General features: G+C 41.9%; 1 protein-coding gene across 1 annotated transcript; it reads left to right on the forward strand.

Moving 5' to 3' along the window:
- The first annotated feature begins 3,261 nt into the window (after window positions 1–3,261).
- Window positions 3,262–21,357, forward strand: WSB1 (WD repeat and SOCS box containing 1). Its single transcript, XM_044285079.1, has 9 exons — window positions 3,262–3,448; window positions 4,761–4,929; window positions 10,799–11,067; window positions 15,419–15,550; window positions 16,478–16,578; window positions 18,230–18,402; window positions 19,158–19,271; window positions 19,501–19,608; window positions 19,705–21,357. Exons 1-9 carry the CDS (start codon window positions 3,409–3,411, stop codon window positions 19,865–19,867), a joined length of 1,269 nt encoding a protein of 422 aa, XP_044141014.1. The 5' UTR covers window positions 3,262–3,408; the 3' UTR covers window positions 19,868–21,357.
- Window positions 21,358–21,817: the final 460 nt, after the last annotated feature.

Genomic DNA, 21,817 nt, shown 5'->3' on the forward strand with positions numbered 1-21,817 from the left:
TTTTCCAGATATTCTTTTTGGGGCTTGGATATCCTATTAAAGGCGATATTGTCCAGGTATAAATCTAGCTCTTGTTTTGAGTATTGTACCCTGGACTTATAAAGCTCTATGAAGTATTCCCAAAACACTTTTTTAATACCTTCGGGTGTAGTAATTAATTTGCCCGTTTTATCTTTAATTGCCCCTATCCATGATTTCTCTTTTTGATTTCGCACTATATTTGCTAATATTTTACCGACCTTTTCACCCTCCGAGGCTAGTTGGATACCTTGAAAGAGCAATTCTTTCCTACCTTTCTCTAGTTGATAAATCTTCATCTTTTCCTGTTCTTCCTCCCAGGCTCTCTTATTAAGTGCGGTAGGGTACCTCATACTTGCCATACCTGCCTCTTGCAGTTTTTTCTCCAATACCTTCCCGTTCTCTCTAGTTCTTTTTTTCCAATGATTTACCTTTTTGAACAATACTCCCCTCAAAAATGCCTTGAAAGTGTCCCAGACCACTAATCTACTGGCAGACCCATTATTTTCCCTAAAGAAATGTTTTAATTCCTCGATTATGCTCTCTTTATCTGAAATCAATGACAGCCAATGAGAGTTGAACTTAAACATTGGCGGAGCATTGTTCTTATTCAAATCCAATTCGACTGTCATTGCATTATGGTCTGACAAGGCCATGGGTATATATTTTGTCATGATCCTATTTAGGGACATTAAATTTTTATTTCCAAAAGTCATATCTATTCTCGACCAAGTTTGGTGTGTTTTTGAATAACAGGAATATCTAATTTCATCCGGGTGTTGAGCCCTCCAAACGTCTATCCAGTTAAATTCGTGGGCTACTTTACATAAATCTGCATTTTGTACTCCTCCCCCTCTGCTGGATGTCCTGTCCCTGAGTGGATCCATAACCGCATTATAGTCCCCCACCGCAATCAATATACATTCCTGCTTATTCAACATAAATCTATACAGTTGGTACAGAACATCTGGTTTATATGGTGGTGGAATATATATATTTGCGATTGTCAGTGTTACTGAGTGTTTTACCATTTAGTATGTACGGGTGACTTGCATTATTCCTTCCCATGTGCATAACTTTACATTTGTCAGTGTTAAACCTCATCTGCCACCTATCTGAAAACCTTCAAACAGTTTACCCACAACAGATGTTAAACTTACCGGCCTATAGTTTCCAGGCTCTGTTTTTGGACCCTTAATGAATATTGGCACCACATTTGCCATGCGCCAATCCTGTGAGACATTCCCTCTCAGTATAGTCTACAAATATCCGAAATAAGGGTCTGGCTATGACATTACATAAAGGGTTTCTTTCTGTCATCCCCCGATGACGTCTTCTCTTAATGTAAGATATTAATAATGTTGCTATAAGGATTCAGTTTTAACTAAAAACGCATGAATAATGCATATGCGTTTTTTTGCCAATATGATGCATTTTTTTTTACCGACATGATGATTTTTTGCCAATATGATGTTTTATTCTCTGTGATGTCTTTATACAATTTTGACTTATGTTTATCATGATAATAACATACATCAGAGTCTAAAACAAAGTTCAAGATCATATTAAATAACCGTGGATTTGGCTGGAAGAACAATCCTATATCTTTATAATCCAGCCCGGCTTTTTGATAATTCTTAGCCGGACTGGACACCGCCCAGTGTTTAATAGAAGACCATATATAAACCCGTTGGATCAAAGGGCTATTGATAACCACTGAGGAAGGAGCATGTGCTCTGAAACGCACCTGGTAGGGGCCGGGGGGGAGGAGGAGGAGATAGCCAATAGCCAATAGCCAATAAGCCGTACTTGGCGAGATATTACCAAAGATCTCAATACCTTATGTTTTTAAATTTAGACTGTTATTACCTGACTCTCCACTTGTTCAAAAGGCAGCTGATTTAGAAGTGCTACAGGAGCGGACCGCTCCCACACTGAGAACCAGTAACCAACTATGCATTGAACCACGTGGGACGCCACGTGGTGTGCCTGAGGAGAACGTGATACGCTACCCCAGCGCACTGCTGTAAGGAAGGAAGCTGGGATTGCAGCAATACATCGCGAACGCGAGAGAACTAACAACTGTTTGAAGAGTGCTAACGTACTATCAAATAGCTATACAACTGAGCAGTGTTACACATATACCTGCAATCTTTCCTTGGTATTCTTTATTACAAGACGTCATCCACCAGAAGTTGTAAAAGTATTGTTACCAGCTCATTGTGTTAGAACAAATATTAACTATATTCCCTCGGGAAACATAACCCCAAGGGAATAATACCCAGTGTGTGTTACTCTTGTCACCTGACACTAGGAGGAACTCTTTTCCTTAGAGCTGACACTCCACCATTTCTGAGTGGATAGAAGACCATCTGGTTGTTCATCTAGGACAGTTGATCGCTCATTGTTTGGATTCAGTTTTTGTTTACCACCATCTTCTTGATTCTTGACCCCGATGACTCTCGTCTAGGTTATTGAACATCAATTGACTTTTTAGATTTTTTGAGCTGCAGGACTATTCACGATTTATTTGATTGTATGCTATTGTTATTTTAAGATTTTTATCTTCTATTCTATTTCAGTAGGGATTACTCATAGTTTTGTCTTTTTTATAAATAAATATCCATTAAATAATTTATCTCCATTTTTATCCATGCTACACCAGTCAATAGAGTGCCACCCATCTGGTCTATTTGTAAAGACTGCCATTTATCAGGCGGTGGGTACGCCTGGGATAGAGCACCTTATCTGTGATTCTGAATAGGTGAGCCACTAACTTGTCTGAAAATCTCATGTACTGAGCTGGTAATGTATTCTGCTGCACATGGAAATCCACATACACCCTCAGGCATGGAACAGTGTGGACCTCAAGCAGGCCCAGGTCACTGCTCAGTATAGCCTACATATCTACAGACCCTGCTCTACCATTACGTGCCTCTAGCTCCATTACAGAGACTTTCCACCGTGTTCTCTATGACTTTATAGCAGCCTCTCCTGGACGCCCCATTACACGTACTCCGCACTCCACATTCCTATCCGCCGAGTCACGTGTGAATTCCTCCCGGGAGCCCATACATTCCAGTCACAGTTGCAGAGAATAAGCCCCTCCCTTTCCCTGACTGATCATGTGATCAACCTCTCAGCCCAGGAGAGCAGCCAACGCCTCGAGCGCCTCTGTGGCAGCTGTTGGAGTAATGACGTCATGTCACGTCCCCGCCCCCGGACTTTTTTCGGGCGGTGTGAGCCATTTTGTAGTCAGTTGCTTGGAGTGCAGGCGTCGGGAGCGTTGGTGCGGAGGGAAGCGGTGTACAGTTTGGTTGTTGTGCGGTCTTCTGTTGTAGCCGGGTTCGCTGAGACACTTTCTTCCCTAGACGTCTGGTTCCTATTTAGATGGCAAGCTTTCCCGACTTTGTAAACGAAAATGAAATAGGTGAGTCCGCGGGCAGACGTGCGCCTCCTCCAGCGCTTCATGGCTGGTGACTGGAGCAGAGCCAGGGACTGCCTGGTGGTCGGGGGTCTTATTATCCTGACCTTTCTGTATATTCTCCTCTCATGGCTGGTGACTGGAGCAGAGTCAGGGACTGTCTGGTTGTCGGGGGTCTTATTATCCTGACCTTTCTGTATATTCTCTTCTCATGGCTGGTGAATGGAGGAGAGCCGGGACTGCCTGGCGATCGGGGATCTTATATTATCCTTCACTTTCTGGTCATTCTATATATTCTCTTCTCATGGTTGGTGAATGGAGGAGAGCCAGGGACTGCCTGGTGGTCGGGGGTCTTATTATCCTGACCTTTCTGGGGATTCTATATATTCTCTTCTCATGGTTGGTGAATGGAGGAGAGCCAGGGACTGCCTGGTGGTCGGGGGTCTTATTATCCTGACCTTTCTGGGGATTCTATATATTCTCTTCTCATGGTTGGTGAATGGAGGAGAGCCAGGGACTGCCTGGTGGTCGGGGGTCTTATTATCCTGACCTTTCTGGGGATTCTATATATTCTCTTCTCATGGTTGGTGAATGGAGGAGAGCCAGGGACTGCCTGGTGGTCGGGGGTCTTATTATCCTGACCTTTCTGGGGATTCTATATATTCTCTTCTCATGGTTGGTGAATGGAGGAGAGCCAGGGACTGCCTGGTGGTCGGGGGTCTTATATTACCCTTCACTTTCTGGTCACTCTATATATTCTCTTCTCATGGTGGCGCTGGATGTGTTGCAGTCTTGCCTGGTGATGGAAATATGTATACATGCTGGGTATGGCGTAATTTAATTATAAGGCGTTGATCTCCAGTCCTTCCATTCTTTTATTGACATCACGTGAGAACTGGGTTTGTCAAGGTGTAGTCAGAGCTGCTGTGTTTGCCATGTCTGTGCCCTCCCCCACTAGTGTGTGGAATTTACTTCACCTATTTCTGCTGCCTGACACTCATCCAACCAGACCACTTCATTCCTTCCCATCCCCCTACCCTCCCTCTTCCTACCATCCCCCATATATATCACACACACACTGGCTCACATGCCTGTCTACCAGCACCGCCCCCCCCCCCCCCCCCCCCGCTAGTATCCTCCTTGTTCTAGGATGTGAGATGCTGGATTCATTTTCTTATACTTTTTCTTCATGCGTTAGTCATACCTTCCCATTAATTCTGATTTACGTACATTTATTATGTTAAAATCATCCCCAGTGGACATAGGTTTGTGACGCACTAATATATCTCTCTCTCTCATTTCCTTGATCTCATTTTAGCAAGATCTAGGAGCATTGGGGAGCTGATATCACCGACTTCTCCGTTTGAGCAGAAGTATGGCCGTGAAAATTGGACAGTGGCTTTCGCTCCAGACGGCTCCTATTTTGCTTGGTCTCAGGGTCATCGTATTGTGAAACTGGTTCCCTGGTCTCAGTGCCTTAAAAACTTGTAAGTAACATGTTGTATGTTCCCTAGAGTCTGCATGGGTGATAGGTCTTGTTCCTTACTGCCTATGGGTACTTTCACACTTGCGTCAAAGTTTTCCGGTATTGAGTTCTGTCCTAGGGGATCAATCCCCGATGCATTCTGAATGGAAAGCAATCCGTTCAGGATTTGTCAGTTCAGTCCTTTTACAGTATTTAAATTGAGAAAATACTGCTGCGTTTTCTCTGACCAATAATCCTGATCACTTGCTAGAATGCCATATCATATACATACATACCTACCTACAGCTGCGAGTGCCGGATCCGGCGAAGCTAGTGTGAAAGTACCCTAAAACGGTTGGCAACTTATATTTTGCAATGGGTGTGACTCCCTTTTGAGTTTATTACTAGAGCGACGTTACCTTATGCGAACCAGTTTATCATAGTGGTAGGCTTGAGCAAATTGACCTTCAGATCATAGATCCAAAGTCAATTCATTCAAATACTTAGATTTTAATGCTGTTTCCGTACAGCATTACAATGTATTGGCTCCAGAGACTTCTTTTAATTCCTACTGTATTCCTCTTTGCATATCTGAAAAAGTAATCCAAACTGGGCTGTGGTACCAAGGTACCAGCCAGTACCAAAGCCCATTTCGGCTTGCTGTTTTAAATATTTTTAAAATGCACAGATGTGAATACAGTAACAAGATAACTTTGGCTCCACGGAACCAATACGTTTTAATGCTGCACAGAAAAGTATTTGAACAAATCGCTCTGTTCACATCTACATGTTGGGCAGATGTGTTGCGTGTATATGCCAAGATTATGCTAAAGTGGTGTCCTTTGGGCATTTATTGGGTGTGTAATGATACTGTTAATACGGTGTATGTAAGGGTTCCTATTCAGTAAAAAAGAGAGCTTTTACAGCGGAGTTGATGGCAGATCTACGTGGCAGTACTTAACGTTATTTCCCATGACGGAAACCCTTTATGTAGCTGACATTAGCGATGTGCTGATGTCAGCAGTACATAACAGTATGCTTAATAACTCCTTTCCGCCGTTCTCTTAAAATATGCTAATGAGCCTCTAGGTTCTATTAGGCCTCTTTCACACGGGCGTTGCGGGAAAATGTGCGGGTGCGTTGAATTTTTCCACACGAGTGCAAAACATTGTAATGCGTTTTGCACTTGCGTGAGAAAAATTGTGCATGTTTGGTACCCGAACTTCTTCATAGAAGTTCGGGCTTGGGATTCGTGTTCTGTAGATTGCATTTTCCCTTATAACATGGTTATGAGGGAAAATGGCATTCTGAATACAGAATGCACAGTAAAATAGCGCTGGAGGGGTTAAATTTTTTTTTTTTTTTTTTTTTTATTTTATTTAACTCGCCTTAGTCCACTTGATCTCGTAGCCGGCATCTCTTCTGTCTCCTTTGCTGAGCAGTACCTGTGGTGACGTCACTCCAGGTCATCACATGATCCATCACCATGGTAAAAGAACATGTGATGACCGGAGTGACGTCACCACAGGTCCTGTTCAGCAAAGGAGACAGACGAGGCCGATCAAGTGGACTAAGGTGAGTTATGTGAAAAACGCACAAAATAGAGCATGCTGCAATTTTTCACGCAATGCATAAGTGATGTGTGAAAATCACCGCTCATGTGAACAGCCTCATAGAAATGAATGGGTCGGTATTCAGTGAGGGTGCAAGGCGTTCAACTCGCGCATCGCATCCGCGTGGAATACTTGCCCGTGTGAAAGGGGCCTTAGGGTGTTGCTTCAGCACCTAGAGGCTTGGTCTGCGCACTCTTTGGCACGCCCATGTCCAGTTGATTGACTTTTGAGTTCTCCTCATCGTCCCGTAAATCCTGCGCAGCCCGTTTAGTATTCTGCCCAGTGAATGAAGGACGCCCTCCTGCTGCTGGCTTCACTTACTGTGCCTAATGCTAAACGGGCAGCACGGGATTTACGGGGCGATGAGGAGAACTCAAAAGTCAATCAAGTGGACCTGGGCGTGCCAAAGGGTGCGTAGACAGGGCGTTGCTTCAGCACCTAAAGGCTCCAACAGCACCTAGAGGCTGATTAGCATATTTTAAGAGAACGGCAGCAAGTTATAAAGCATACTGTTATGTACTGCTGATATTAGCACATCGCTAATGTCAGTCAGCTACATAACGTTATTTCTCATGACAGAAACCCTTTTAACGGTATTCATCGGGGAATACTCCCAACGTGTATTTTCAATGGACTCTAGAGCCGAGATGTGAACATAGCCTTACAAATAAAATGGAGTACACTAAACGTTAAGGGGATAATTTATCATGAGGGTAATATTTGAAGTCAGTCTGTATTGGCATACTTTATGCCGATTTCTGTGCACATTTCCTATTAAGTTTGGCTCATCTTTACACCTAACACTTTGATCTATAAACGATACTCCAGTTTTTTATCACCTCCTCCCACTGGAGGGAGTTTTTTTTTTTTTTTGGTCAGTGGCTCATGTGAAATGAATTAACGTAACCAAAAAGTTACGTCATTGGCACAAGTAACCCTAAAAAGTCAAAATTCACCAGCTTGAGGTTTTGAAGCTTTAATTCTGGCGTGCAGGGTGTGATATATTGGGATAAGCAGGCTCTAGACCAGGGGTGCACAACGTTTCCTGGTTGGGGGCCACATTGCCAGACTGAACCAATGACAAGGGCCGAAATTAAAATTGAAAGGTGTATTAACAACTGAAATATTGTACTTATGGCATATTGAACACACATTAAATAACATTAATGTCTATTTACACTTCCAGGACTCCCATCTAATGGGAGAAATACATGAAAAATACATGTGAGCAGCCACAAGACATAGGCATACATGTCTGTAACCAGATGGTTGGGGGCCGCACAGAATGGTATCAAGGGCCGCATGTGGCCCCCGGGCCGCAGGTTGTGCACCCCTGCTCTAGACCCTTTTAGTGGTATAACTGGCAGCGGTCCAGAAAACTCTGTGATCTTGCATATCTTCACTTGTAGGGAACTCCAGAAACTTGCGGACACATCTGAATTAGCAGCTCTTGTTAGATGCTGAATGCTTTAAATGGGCTGTCCGGTTTCAGGTGGAAACCGGGCAACGATTGGGATCCACCTGCAGGTATAGAATTGATCATCACCTAGGCTACTTTCACACAGGCGTTTTGGCTTTCAGTTTCTGATATCCGTTCAGGGCTCTCATAAGCGGTCCAAAACTGATCCGTTTTACCCTAATGCATTCTGAATGGAAAAGGATCCGCTCAGAATGCATCAGTTTGCCTCCGTTCCGTCTCCATTCCGCTTTGAAGGCAGACACCAAAACGCTGCCTGCAGCATTTCGGTGTCAGTCTGATGAAACTGAGCCAAACGGATCCGTCCTGGCACACAATGTAAGTCAGTGGGAACGGATCAGTTTTCTATGACACATTCTGGCACGATAGAAAACTGATCTGTCTCACATTGACTTTCAATGGAGTTCATGACTGATCCGCCTTGGCTATGTTGAAGATAATACAAATGGATCCGTTCATGACAGATGCATACACTTGTATTATTGTAATTGATCTGTTTTTTGCAGATCCGCCCAAACTGTGAGTGAAAGTAGCCATATTTTCACACTCGCGTTTGGTGCGGATCTGTCATGGATCTGCACAGTCGGATCCGTTCAGATAATACAACTGTCTGAATCTGTTCAGAACAGGGATTATCTTCAACATAGCAAAGACTGATCCGTCTTGAACACTATTGCAAGTCAATGGAGGACGACTAATTTTTCATTTGTCATAGAAAACGGATCCGTCCCCATTGACTTGCGTTGTGTAAGGGTGGGTCCGCTTGGCTCAGTTTTATCAGACCAACACCAAAGCGCTGCAAGTTTCTGATGGAAACAGATACGTTCTGAGCGGAACCTTTTCCATTCAGAATGCATTAGGGCAAAAACTGATCCGTTTTGGACCGCTTGTGAGAGCCCTGAATGGATCTCGCAAACGGAAAGCCAAAACGTCAGTGTGGAAGTAGCCTTTGGGTACTTTCGCACTAGTGTGTTTCTTTTCCAGCATAGAGTTCCGTCACAGGGGCACTATGCCAGAAAAGAACTGATCAGTTTTATCCTAATGCATTCTTAATGGAGTGATCCGTTCAGGATGTCTTCAGTTCAGTCTTTTTGACTTTTCAGGACGGAGATAATGCCGCAGCATGCTGTGGTTTTTATCTCTGTCCAAAATTCTGGAACACTTGATGGAATGCCGGATCTGGCATTTTTTATTTTTCCCCATTGACATGTATTAATGCCAGATCCAGCCCTGATCCGTTTTTCTGGATGACACGGATCCAGCATTTCAATGCATTTGTCAGACGGATCATGAACCGGATCCTGATCAGTCTGATAGATGCCATCAGTTTGCAAATTATGGAACTGCCTACTGGTATCCTCTGCCACAAGTGTGAAAGTACCCTAATACCTGGCAGATCCCGCACTGTCAGTCTGGTTCTACTGGCTGGACTCTGTTTATCGCACTGCAGTGTTGATGTCACATCAACATGTGACTGCTGCAGCCAATCACTGGGCTCCTTGCAATGACACTATCTGCCAGATTAGTAATGAGCGACTACTTTCTTGCAGGCAGATCCCAAATGTCACCTGGCTTCCTCTTAAAACTAGATAGCACTTTTAAAGGGGTGGTCTCGCTTAAGTAAATGGCATTTATAGAGTAGAGAAAGTGAATACAAGGCTCTTGCTAATGCACTGTGATGGGAGAAGCTGCTGCGGCCTATACACAGAGATGGCACCTTTACCTATAGTGTACAAGCGCGACCACTGCTGCTGGACTGTAAGGTGGTCATAACCCCTGGAGACAATCTATAGTGTGATGGAGAAATAAATCAAGCTAATGAATGATCTGTCTCTGCATGATAAATGCCACTTGCTGCAGTGAGACAACCCCTTTAAAGGGAACCTGTCACCAGTTTTATGGTGTCCTAACTAAGGGCAACATAAATAAGTGACTGATTCTCTTAGCAAAATGCTGGGTCACTTTCTTTAATTGACCCAGTCAATCTGCCAACATCTTGTATTAAAAAGCTCCAGCTCATAGTGATGAGTCCTGAATATTATGAGCTCCTGACTCTTCCCGCCTACCTGCTGCTGATTGACAGGTATTTTCCATATGAATCGGCAGCAGGTGGGCAGGGGAGTGGCTATAGCTCTGAATTAATAAACGCTGGACTCTGTGAAATCATACTAGACTCAAACCGGCTCATTGGCATGTGGCATCTTTGTGTGTGTATATTATAAGGTAACATCTATCACACCAGTAAGTGAATGTGTCTAAGGCACTTTTTAGTAGTTAATGATTGTATATAATTGGTTAGATTATAATCAAATATCCACATGACAGATTCCATTTAAGGTTGGTGCTTCTATCACTATTGCAGTTCTTAGGCTCAGTTTACACTGAGCAGTCTCAGCAGATTTCATGGAAAGAATAGGGGTACTTTCACACTAGCAGCAGAAGCGAAGCTCCGGCGCAGCACGGCAGTTCGCGGTGAGAGGCTGCCGGACTAAAAAGTCGGACATGCAGTACTGTTAATCTGGCGGCCTTTCGCCATGCTGCGGCGGCACGGCGAAATATCGGCAGGACGGATCCAACAGTGTTAACAGCCTGTCCGATTCGTCGTGCTGCTAGTGTGAAAGCCTAATTCAGCATGCAACGCTATTCTTCCATTCAAATAGATGGAAGGCCTTCTAAGTTTATGGGGTCTGTCAGATCAGGCAGAGTATTGTGGTGGTCTTTATACACAGAAGTCGTGTGCAGGAGCCCTTAGCTTATTGTCTGAGGGGTTTTTCAGTTAACTCTCTCCTTTTCCTCTTCAGTGCTGCTGGCAGTACAAAGAACATTGTAAACTTGACAACTGGAAGACTATCTAGACAGAACAGCGATGCCGCACAAAGAAGCAGGCCTCAAGAGCATTCCATAGACTGCGGGGACATTGTCTGGAGTCTGGCATTTGGATCATCTGTACCAGAAAAACAGAGTAGCTGTGTGAATATAGAATGGCACCGCTTCAAGTTTGGTCAAGACCAGCTGCTGCTTGCTACAGGGCTGAGCAATGGGCGGATCAAGATATGGGATGTTTATACAGGTATTTGACAAGACAGTAACACTTATTACTTGCAGGCAATATAATTTAGGGGCATCTTTCAGGCCCTCTTCCCAATCCATGTGGCTGGACCTCTGGAGAAGGCATACTTACCTGCCTCCAGGGTCTCAGTCCAGTCAACACATCATGTTTGACTAGCTGCAGCGGTGAGGTGTCCGTCATGTGTTTCAAGACCCATGGGGGGGGACTCATCACTGCTGTGGCCAAGAAGTGTAACCTCCTGTGACTAGTACCACTCTCCAGAATGCTAAGCTCCTACAGCTTTAATAAGAGTAATTCCACTTACTCAGTAGTTGACATCATTTATCTTATATATATATATTTTTTTTTTTGTGTGTAAGAAATGCAAATTAAACGATGGCTGGCTCACAGTAACATATATCTATTTAAGATACAATAACAGTTAAAAAAATATAAATGCTAAATAAAAAGCAGTCTCTGTCCCTTTCTTATTTTTTTATTGCATGAACATGCGGAGCTCACGTATGCAACATTTAAGACAATGAGTTAGTGATCCTTTATCCACACTAGATGTTAAGTCCACTCCTATTTGTTAGGATGTACGCTGGTATCAATGTCACATTAATCCCGAGCAATTATATAATACAGAGGCTCTTTCTATTGTTTACAAGATGCAGTTCAATGAATTGGCCAAATGTATTTTTATATATTTTTATTTTCTCACGCCGTGACCGAGTGGTATCGATGTTAGTACACCTTCCCGTGTTATATACTTTATAGTTTTTACAGTTCAGTGATTGTGCTAATATTCCAAGTTGTGGTATTGTCCACTCTTATACACTTTTGAGTTATTTCACTCTTACCAGACTCTGTCTTCCTGTGCTTGCTGTATCGGCTGGGATATCTTCACGCATGCGCTTTGCAAACTTACCCATGCCAGACTTCAGAGATCTTTCAGGGCTCTGTTCTTGCGCTTGCAGTATACGAGGAGGGTTTTTCAAATGTATATGATCACTGTTCTTGTCCAGACTTTTGTGCTTTAGTAAATAGTTATATTTCCAATGATGTAACAACTCTGAACCCCAATCGTTGGCACGTTGTTTTTGTTTTATAAAGACCGTTACTAGTTGGGGGTGTCCCTGCAGAGTCTCACACTGTCCAGTTAGTGCAGACACCCACTGTCTTTTGACATGTAACGTCCCTATTGTCAGTCTGTACATTTCTAGGAGTAATTTTTACATGAACAGTACAATGCAGAGTTCTAAGAAAAGATGTAGCAGAATTGCTATTTCATGGGGGTTGTAAGTATTTACATATACAGATGTGTGGGGAGCCTCAGTGGCCACATGTTCTTCCTGTGTACGTCACCAACGAGACCATAATTTGGCTGGCAGCAATGCCGTGCATGTAGCCAACATGTTAACTTTTGTTCTGGCAGGTAATAGTAGCTGTGGTGTTGGAGCTGGGTCACTGACCAGGGGAGACTTTCATTTTGACACCATGCCTGGTCACCTGTAAATGTTGTTTTTGTTTCGGACAACCCCTTTTAAGTTGTTGCAAACTATACATTCTTCTTGAGCCGCTTTCTTATCTACAGCTATGCAGTTTTGTAGCTTGCTGTTGAAGTTGGTCATTGTTCCTTGTAGCTGTGTAAACATAATTATTCGGTTGTCCTTCAGATACTCTTGTATAATGGTCTCCAACCTGAGTTTCTCAAGAGCTTTCAGCGTATCATTCCTATTCCTGGGAGTTACTTTTGCAAGTGCTGTCTAGCCTCTTGTCGTAGACCACTGCCCAATAAATGCATGACATTAGCAAGTTAGATTGGGTGGCTGCTTGGCATTTGTTTTGGTTGCCAGTACTGGACATGCTTGTGAGAGGACAGTCAGACAGGTAACTTCGCTCAAAGCTTCTGATGCCATCTTGGTGTTAATGGAATTATGTTCAGAATAGGGATTCCTGCTTTAAGTGAAATTTACCTTTTTAGTACCACCCTTTAGGCTTGGTTCAGACAACCATAATATGATCATATTAACAGCTGTACTACTGCTACAAAAACCTGGACCCCTAGTAGTTCTTCTGAATGGACCTTGGATCACCATAGAACCCTTTGCTGATGTAAAGTTGGATCAGCACATCCCTGTGGATTTCAGGTCTTGCAGCTCTATTAATGGTGTCTGAAACTGGCCTTTTAGATCCACGCTAGAAATGAAACTGCAAACCAGAAGTGTTTGCAGAAGAGTCTAATGATTTTTAAAGGTTACGTGATAAACTTTTTATGCTTACTGTTTGCATATTAATCAGACCGATAACCTGGACTGAAAGGAAGGCAAACAAGAGGCGATGCACTTTATACCTTTAGTTATTGACAACTGTGCTGAAAGGAGCTGTTCTTTTCATATTGTATCTTCAGTATCAGACCCAAACCATTGAACCCTCAGCACTATTTCACCTGGGAACTGTCGAGCTTTAAAGTGAAAATGAAAGGGTAGCCAATTCATTTCTTTACAAAGTATCTTCTATTCATTTATTAATGTAGGGAAAGATGCTTCCTTGTCGTTTTATCAGGCTCGTCTCCTTCTTACTAAATGCCCCCCATTTACATTAGTGCATTGACGGCTGAACCGACTGAGAATGGTGGGTGTGACCAACAGATTACATGCATTAGGAGCTCTAGACACAGGTGATGGCAGGGGAGAGAAGGATCGGTCAACATGTTTACTTTCGCTGAATCCTTATGTTCTTCTGGGAGATAAGCCATTGCCAGAGGTGTCTGGCAGGAGCTTTCTCTTTTCCCCATTGGATAAATCTATACATTCAGCTGAGCCAGACATGTCTGTGTATTAAGGAGTCGGGGAGATGGCTGTCAACCAAATGATTGTTTGGCCAACCGCCGTTGTGTGAGTGTGTCTGCCTTTTTTCTGAAGGATCAGCATACCCAGAAGACTCTGTAAATGGGAGGGGGCGGAAAAGAGAGGGTAACTGCAGGTAGGCAGAGGCAAAGACTGCTTATAGGCCTAAACTGCTTATAGGGGTTGTCCAGCCATTAATATTGATGACCTGCCGTCAAGATAGGTCAGCAGAAGTCAGATACCTGGCACCCCTGCCAATCAGCTGTTTGACGAGATGGTCTCACTACACCAGTGATGGCTAACCTTGGCACTCTAGCTGTGGTGAAACTGACTCCCAGCATGCTCCATTTACTTCTAGAGTTCTGAGAGAAGCTAAGCAAGGGGGGCATCTTGGGAGTTGTAGTTTTACCACAGCTGGAGTGCCAAGGTTAGCCATCACTGCACTACACCATGTCTCTTGTGGAGTTGAGTCTTGGTGTAATTACAAATACCCACTCCATCCCCTCTCCAGTCTGATATTGATGACCCATCCTGACGATGGGTCACCAATATTAACAGCTAGGCAAGGCCTTTAATTCCACTGTGTAATCTCCATTATTATTGCTCCTTGTGAAGCTGGCCTAAAAGTTGAGGAGCAGTATCTCCTGCGTATGGGTAAACATTATACCAGCTATTCCCTGTCCACTGCTTCAGGGACAAACTGCCAAATATAAGTCCTATAATGACCAGAAATGCTGTTATTCCTCCTTTACTGTATACACACAGCAACTTATTCTGAAAAATTGCACAATAGTTACACTTTAAGGCTACAGTCACACGTCAGTATTTTTCTATATCCTGAATTTCTGTCCGTTTTTCCTGAAAATGTTTCCGTATGTCATCCGTTTTTTGCGGATCCTCAAAAAACGGAAACATGTATAAATTTCACAAAGCAAATAAAGTTGTTTTGGATTTCTTTGAAAAATAGGGAATAAGTGATTTCTGTGGGCAGGATTTAATTTCCAGGAACGGATTCCGCATAAAACGGATGACATACGAATGTCTTACGTTTTTTGCGGAACCATTGACTTTGTATTGTACCAGGATCCGATTTTTGCGGAAAAGAATAGGACAAGTTTTATATTTAATCAGACATGCGGAACGGAACAACGGAAACGGACAGCACACATTGTGTTGTCCGATAATTAAAAAAATATATATATAATTTCAGGACCCATTGAAAATGAATGGGTCCAGAACTGGTCCTGATCTGTTCCGCAAAAAACGGAACAGATCAGGAAAGGAAAAATGGACGTGTGAATGGACCCTAAGTTTGTAAAATATATCTAAAGAATAAATCAAGGCAACTGGACTTACTGTAGATTTCTTGAAATCTATAGTAAGTCCAGTTGCCTTGATTTTATTCTTTACATGTATACCATGACCTGGATAAATGAGAACCATCACAGACCTTTTGTAAGATTATATTTCTTTACCATCTGGTATGTACACTTGTGTCTTAATTCTTCTGTTTTCTTTAGGGAAGCTCCTCCTTAATCTGATGGATCATACCGAAATTGTTAGAGATTTAACTTTTGCCCCGGATGGCAGCCTTAAACTGGTTTCTGCTTCCAGAGACAAAACTCTCAGGGTCTGGGACCTAAAGGATGATGGTATGCTTCCAAACATATTTGTATATTCACATACTTACATACTGCAACTGTGTGAGAAGTCCTGAGCCCTCCCTGTTCATGTTAATCAGGTTTGCATTCTGCGCCTGTCTTTATGTGACGTATTGTCATTGATGTGTATTGAAATTGAATTGCTGATGGTAAGTGGGGGCATCTCAATGAGATGTTGGTCAAACAAAGCAAATGGGGTAGCCAGGTACATGTAAAAATTCCTAGATGTCCTATGGGTATTTCAAACGCCATACAGTCTGTCAACTTATAGCTTAGCAGATGACTCTACTAGTGCTCCTACATACATTTGGCTTGAAAAATTTCCACCATAAAAACAAATGTGAAATGGCTTATTTTTCTTTCCCTCCTGCTGTTTTTATTCCTTACAAGAAATGCCTAAACGGCAAAGCTTAGACATGCTGGGGGAGATTTTTTAAACTGGTGTAAAGTAGAACTGGCTTGGTTGCCCATAGCAACCAGATTCCACCTTTCATTTTCCAAAGAAGCTCTGAAAAAGGTGGCATTTGATTGGCTGCTATGGGCAACTAAACCAGTTCTACTTTACACCAGTTTTAATCTTCTCCGCTGTGTTTAATAATGAAATCAGTGGACAAAAAAACTACCAGAGACCCATATTAAGTCTGGAGCCGATTTTAATGCAAAAAAAGGACTGAAAACTGTAGGTGCAAAAAAAGACACTAAAAGGGGAGGAGGGGGGGGGGGTGGGGAAGGGAAGTGGTTCATCCAGTGAATTGCAGGTGTCTGGTTAGTGCCATAAAGACTGACAAATATTTGCTTTGAGGATGCAACTTGGTTTTATTAGTAAATGTAAATTTGTTGTGCCTGTCTTTATATTTGAAATTATCTTATATTTATATTTTGGAAATTGCAATAATGGACTGTTTTTGTGTCTTTTAGGCAATATGATGAAAGTGTTAAGGGGGCACCAGCACTGGGTGTATTGCTGCACGTTCTCCCCCGACTCCTTAATGTTGTGTTCCGTTGGCGCTGGGAAAGCTGTAGGTTTCAAAGTTCCTCATTTTATTTTATTTTTTTTTAGATTTTAATGTCCTATCAAATAGTATGTCGTTAATGATTTTGGCCCACTGATAAAAGCCCAATGATGCATGATAGAACTTGCTGAAAGTGTTAGCTGGCAAAAATAATCATAACTTGCACTGCTTTCGGCAAGCCAGTCCATTTCAGAATCATTTAATGAGTAATATGCCAGAATCCATTCGCTGTCATTGGCCTCATACCTTGCTTTGCATATGCTAATATAATTAGAATTTGAGTCTATAGCATATGGTTCTGGAAATGCACTTTGTATAGTAATACCAGTGATATAATATTGCATTTACATTTGCCATATTTTACATTATGACCTGCTGTTGTCTCTACAAACAGGGCAGGCGCTGCTCCTGCATTTTGCCCTTATGGCGCTAATGCATTAATTATAATTAAATGACTAGTTAATAAAACAGTTTTTTAAATGCAATTGTAATTAGATTGAGCATTTGTGTGTAATGACTGTTCTCAGAAGGAGCAGTTAACACCTTTAAAGTTAGCCTATATGGATGTTGACGTTCTTGTTTAAGCCATTGCTATTGTAGGTTGTGTGTTTTCCATAAGCTTCTTGCTTTCCCTGTCACAGGTGGTGGCAGCAATATGGGTGTGATTGAGGTTAAGTTGGCACCACACAAAGGAGAGCACAGTGGTGTTAGCTGGGCAGAGAGTGGCATCTCTGGCTACCAGGCTGGGGACGACCAATGCCGCAGGACGAAGTAACCTTGCAATCGACTGCAAGGTGTACTGTACGTACGCAGGTGCTGGTTGATGTCCACTTTCTGCTTTTTCTTTCTTTACTTTATTTTTGCTGTCTGTATTTTATTTTATTTTCATTTTAATATTGTGTTTTTATTTATTAAGACTAAGGTCATAATTGCTTTATTCTTACTACTCCAGTTACATGGAAGTTTCTCATGAACTAATAAGCAATTCTTGTTAAATATAGAATATAGCCATGTTGTACATAATGAAAATAACCGCTCCTATTTCCTTCAACCTAGTTTTCTAACATTGCCAGTCACACATATATCCATGAAGTATCTTGATCCTCCATATAGCCTTATGTTTTTACACATTTTAGTTTGTGTATTTGTTAGTTATTGTCTGTTTGCCAAAAGTGTTTTCTTTTGGCTGTCAACTTTCTCTTTTCTTGCAGTATCTGTTTCTCTCCCTGGGCTCACGTTGGTGATTCAAGCCTATTGTAAACCAGTGAACTTATTCTATCAAAGGGGGTATTACTGGAGTAACCATATGATTTCTATTCTGTTTATATTGTTAGACCTATACTTTACAAACGGGTTGTAATGCAGAACCCAACTGTCACCTTGTAGCCTTAAAAGCAAACTGAACTCGTTTTATGTTTTTATATTGTGCATTTTATAGAACTTGCTTTTAGCCTTAACATTTTTAACTTGAGCTTATTAAAAAAATTTGCATGCTTACTCTATGTAATGTTATCCCATTAATATACTGGGTATGACACTGAGCAAGTAATGTAATTTTCTTATCATTTTAATAGTAACTTTTGTAGTCTTAGTTTCCTTGATTTGCCTGTTTGAGGTTTCAATTTCATAGACTATAACCACTGTGTTTTACTTTTAGGTTTTTCTGTGGGACATGGATAAATATACTATGATCCGTAAGCTAGAAGGACACTTCAATGATGTGGTAGCTTGTGAATTCTCTCCTGATGGAGCTTTGTTAGCTACTGCATCTTATGATACCAGAGTATACGTCTGGGATCCCCATATTGGGTCTATTCTTTTTGAATTTGGGTATGTAAATCCTAAAATTAAATTTCTTAAAGAGTAACTAAACCTTTAAGTTTTTAATGAGATGTCCCCAATGCCCTATTAAAACTTTTAATAATGGTTTTCTATAGACAGGGGTGCCAGGAGTCGGAACCCCCCCCTCCCCCCCCCCCCCCCCCCCCCTTGATCTGATATTGATGACTTGGGCTACATGACCGTACCGTTTTTTTTTTTTTTTTTTTTTTCCTTTTGCGGTCCGGATCTGCAAAAAACAGAAGCCGCCTGTGTGCTTTCCGCAATTTGCGGAACGGAATGGGTAGCCCATTGTAGAAATGCCTATTGTCTGCAAAACGGACAAAAATAGGACATGCTATATTTTTATTTTACTTTTTGCGGGCCTTGGAACGGAGCAACGGATGCAGAACGGTCGTGTGCATGAGGCCTTGTCCTGAGAATGTCATCAACATAGGAAACAACATGTTTCCCCTTGTTGGATGAGGCACAGTGAATTATTCTTGCTCATGTTTCATTAATAGAACTGCAACGTTGTGGCGTGTATGAAATTTCTGAGCACTTTACATTAAATGCCCAGTTACACCACGTTAGTATTTGTAGGCCATTGTATCTGTTGCCCAAATATGTCAAACGTTGATTCATGACTCTTGTGTTCTCCATTGTGTAAAAAAAAAGTGTAACCCATAGGTTTTGCAGAATGCTTCCTTTCTTAAATCCAGTTGTATATTGAAATGGTGCATGATTATTATTTTTTATCATTTCAGGCACTTATTTCCCCCGCCAACGCCTATATTTGCAGGGGGAGATAATGGTCGCTGGGTGAGATCAGTCTCATTTAGCCACGATGGGGTACATATTGCAAGCATTGCCGATGATAAGTAAGTTTATTATTTTTATTATATATAAATAACTTTGCATATTTTAACTTTCCTGATTTGCCTTAAGCATTACTTAGTGTTGTAACGCATGTACTTTATTTTCTTTTTCTGTACCTTTTTGTGAATTGGTTACATCATGAGCATTGTCACTTTCTTCAATATAAAACCTTCAACAAAATGCATTTCTTCATTTACAAATGATCTCACAATTTTAAATATATCATTGCAGGTTGGTGAGATTTTGGCGTATTGATCAGTCGCACCCTGTTGAAGCTGCACCTTTAAATAAAGGTCTTTGCTGTGCCTTTTCTACTGACGGCAGTGTTCTAGCTGCTGGGTAAGATGATAGTACATTGTATTTGGATTTTGAGCGTGTAGCTGGAGATGCTTCCCTTTTTACGCAATTTAACTTGCGGTTTTCTTTGACTGACAGAACTCAGGATGGGAACGTACACTTCTGGGCTGCACCCACTTATGTTTCCAGCCTTCAGCACTTGTGTCGTATGGCAATAAGAAGAGTCATGACTACAAATCATGTTCAGAAGCTGCCAGTGCCTCCGAAAGTTATGGCATTTCTCTCTTACCAAATCATATAGGGAACTTTTGGGCGGTTTCTACAATCTAGTTCCATTTGTTGGGACTGGCGTTGTGCAAATGTATCACAAGCTTTATGCTTTAAGGCTAGGGAAACAGTGACCTTTTAAGAGGTCCTTTCATGGGTCCAGGCATTATGAAATAATTAGGGTGTTGTATAGGGCATAATTCATGGATGTAATATCGCTTGCTAGTGTCTGTCAGGCGCTCTGTTTTCCCGCTGTGCCCCTGTTCACTTCTCCCACCGGGTATGGAAATGAATAGCATTGGTACAGGGAGGAGGAGACACCAGGGTTTCTAAATGGGCATCTCTTCCCTGGCTGCAGCGCGGTCCAATCACAGCAGAGCGCGTCACAGCCAGGGAGAATAAAAACTTGCATTCTCCACTGTGATTGGATTAGTGCACAGCCAGGGAGAAGGAGACGCCCATTAAGAAACCCTGGTGTCTCCGCCCTGTACTGATATTCATTTGCATACCAGGTGGGAGAAGTGAACTGGGCCACAGCGGGAAAACGGAGCGCCGTACAGACACTAGTAAGCGATATTACAACCATGAATTATGCCCTAGACAACCCCTACTTATTTCATAATGTTTGGACGCATGAAACCAAGCAAGTAAAGATTGTCAATGTGGTCGCGTTACTACATATGTACTGTAGTGAAGCTTCTGCTGCTTTGCTTGGAGGACACAACTTACAAGCAGCTTTTCCATTGTTCGCTGCCAGTCGCTTGTTACTCACCTGCGGCTTGTCACCAATTTTTTTTTTTTTTATATTTAACGGGTATTGAAAATCCTAAATCGTGCACAATTCTCGGCCAAGTTGCACCCTAAAGTAGTTGAACACACTTTTTATTTTTATGGCACGTGAAGTTGCGCAACCAGAGTCAATGTGTAGCCCTAGCCTGAATGTTACAACATATTTGAATATTTAAAGTGCAGTATTTAAACCTATTATGCATTTGTAATCACATCTGAGCTTTAACTGTGATTTAGGAGTGTATGACATTCATTGAAGTTAGAAATGGAATGTGGACACATGATTTGTACAACTGTGAAACTGTAAATAGCCGTATGCTGTTGTGTGCTTAATATTTTTTCTTATAATGGCTGGCTTGTAGTTGGTGTCCTTTTTATCTGTGTTAAAGCAGTATGTTAAGTGTCTGTTGCGAGTTACTGTGGCACCTGGTGATTTCATGGTTGGAAAGATATATCTGGCTAGGTTGTTTTTACTTTTTCGAAAGAAAAAAAAAAAAGATTTTGAGTTTAGTAAGTTGTAGGTTGTGCCACAGTGTTCTATGTATGTACCCCATGTATATAATAAAGGGGCCTATTTTGGTTAGCTGCCAAAGACGAGCAAAGTGTTCGCTGTTGCCTTCTGCTGTTTATTGCACTTGCTGGTCTATTGAATGTATGCAATGCTTACAATGCTAACCATATATTTTTGTTTTAATGTTGCCAAAATGTTTTTAAATAAACAATTTTGTATATAAATATTGGTGTTTAATCATTTGCACTATGTAAAGGTTTGCTGCTTGTGTTCTTAAATAAAGTTGCAGTATTCGGCAAGGTTCACTTGCAGTAAATTTGGAAAAATAAAGTTCAAGTCTTTCATAACTATCCTTTATATTAGTGTATATTCTCATGCGGCAGATTTGTTGCAGGGAGTTCTCACAAATGAGCCAATTCGGGTGCAGTGTCAAATCGCACAAATGGTTGATCTTGGCCTTCTAATGATGGAACAGAGCAATGCAACTTCCCACAGAAGGAAAAAAACCTCTTGAACCAGCCTTGTATTGTAGGAGCCACAAGGAGATGTATTTTGGGTTATCAATCATGTTTCCTAAAGCTTTTTGATATCCAGCAGAGGGTCTCAAAACCGGCATTAAATGGTTCCATTTTGTCCCCATTTCACTGCCAATGGGGACAAAATTGATCAGGATGCATGTTTGCA

This window comes from Bufo gargarizans, chromosome 3 (assembly GCF_014858855.1).
Source record: "Bufo gargarizans isolate SCDJY-AF-19 chromosome 3, ASM1485885v1, whole genome shotgun sequence".
NCBI lineage: Eukaryota > Metazoa > Chordata > Amphibia > Anura > Bufonidae > Bufo > Bufo gargarizans.

Excerpts from the sequence above, each read along its gene's own strand:
- WSB1 (XM_044285079.1), top strand. The coding sequence starts at position 3,409 with ATGGCAAGCTTTCCCGACTTTGTAAACGAAAATGAAATAG. Across the intron at positions 16,579-18,229 it reads CCGTTGGCGCTGGGAAAGCT|GTTTTTCTGTGGGACATGGA; the intron begins GTAGGTTTCAAA and ends TTTTACTTTTAG. Across the intron at positions 19,272-19,500 it reads GCAAGCATTGCCGATGATAA|GTTGGTGAGATTTTGGCGTA; the intron begins GTAAGTTTATTA and ends ATATCATTGCAG.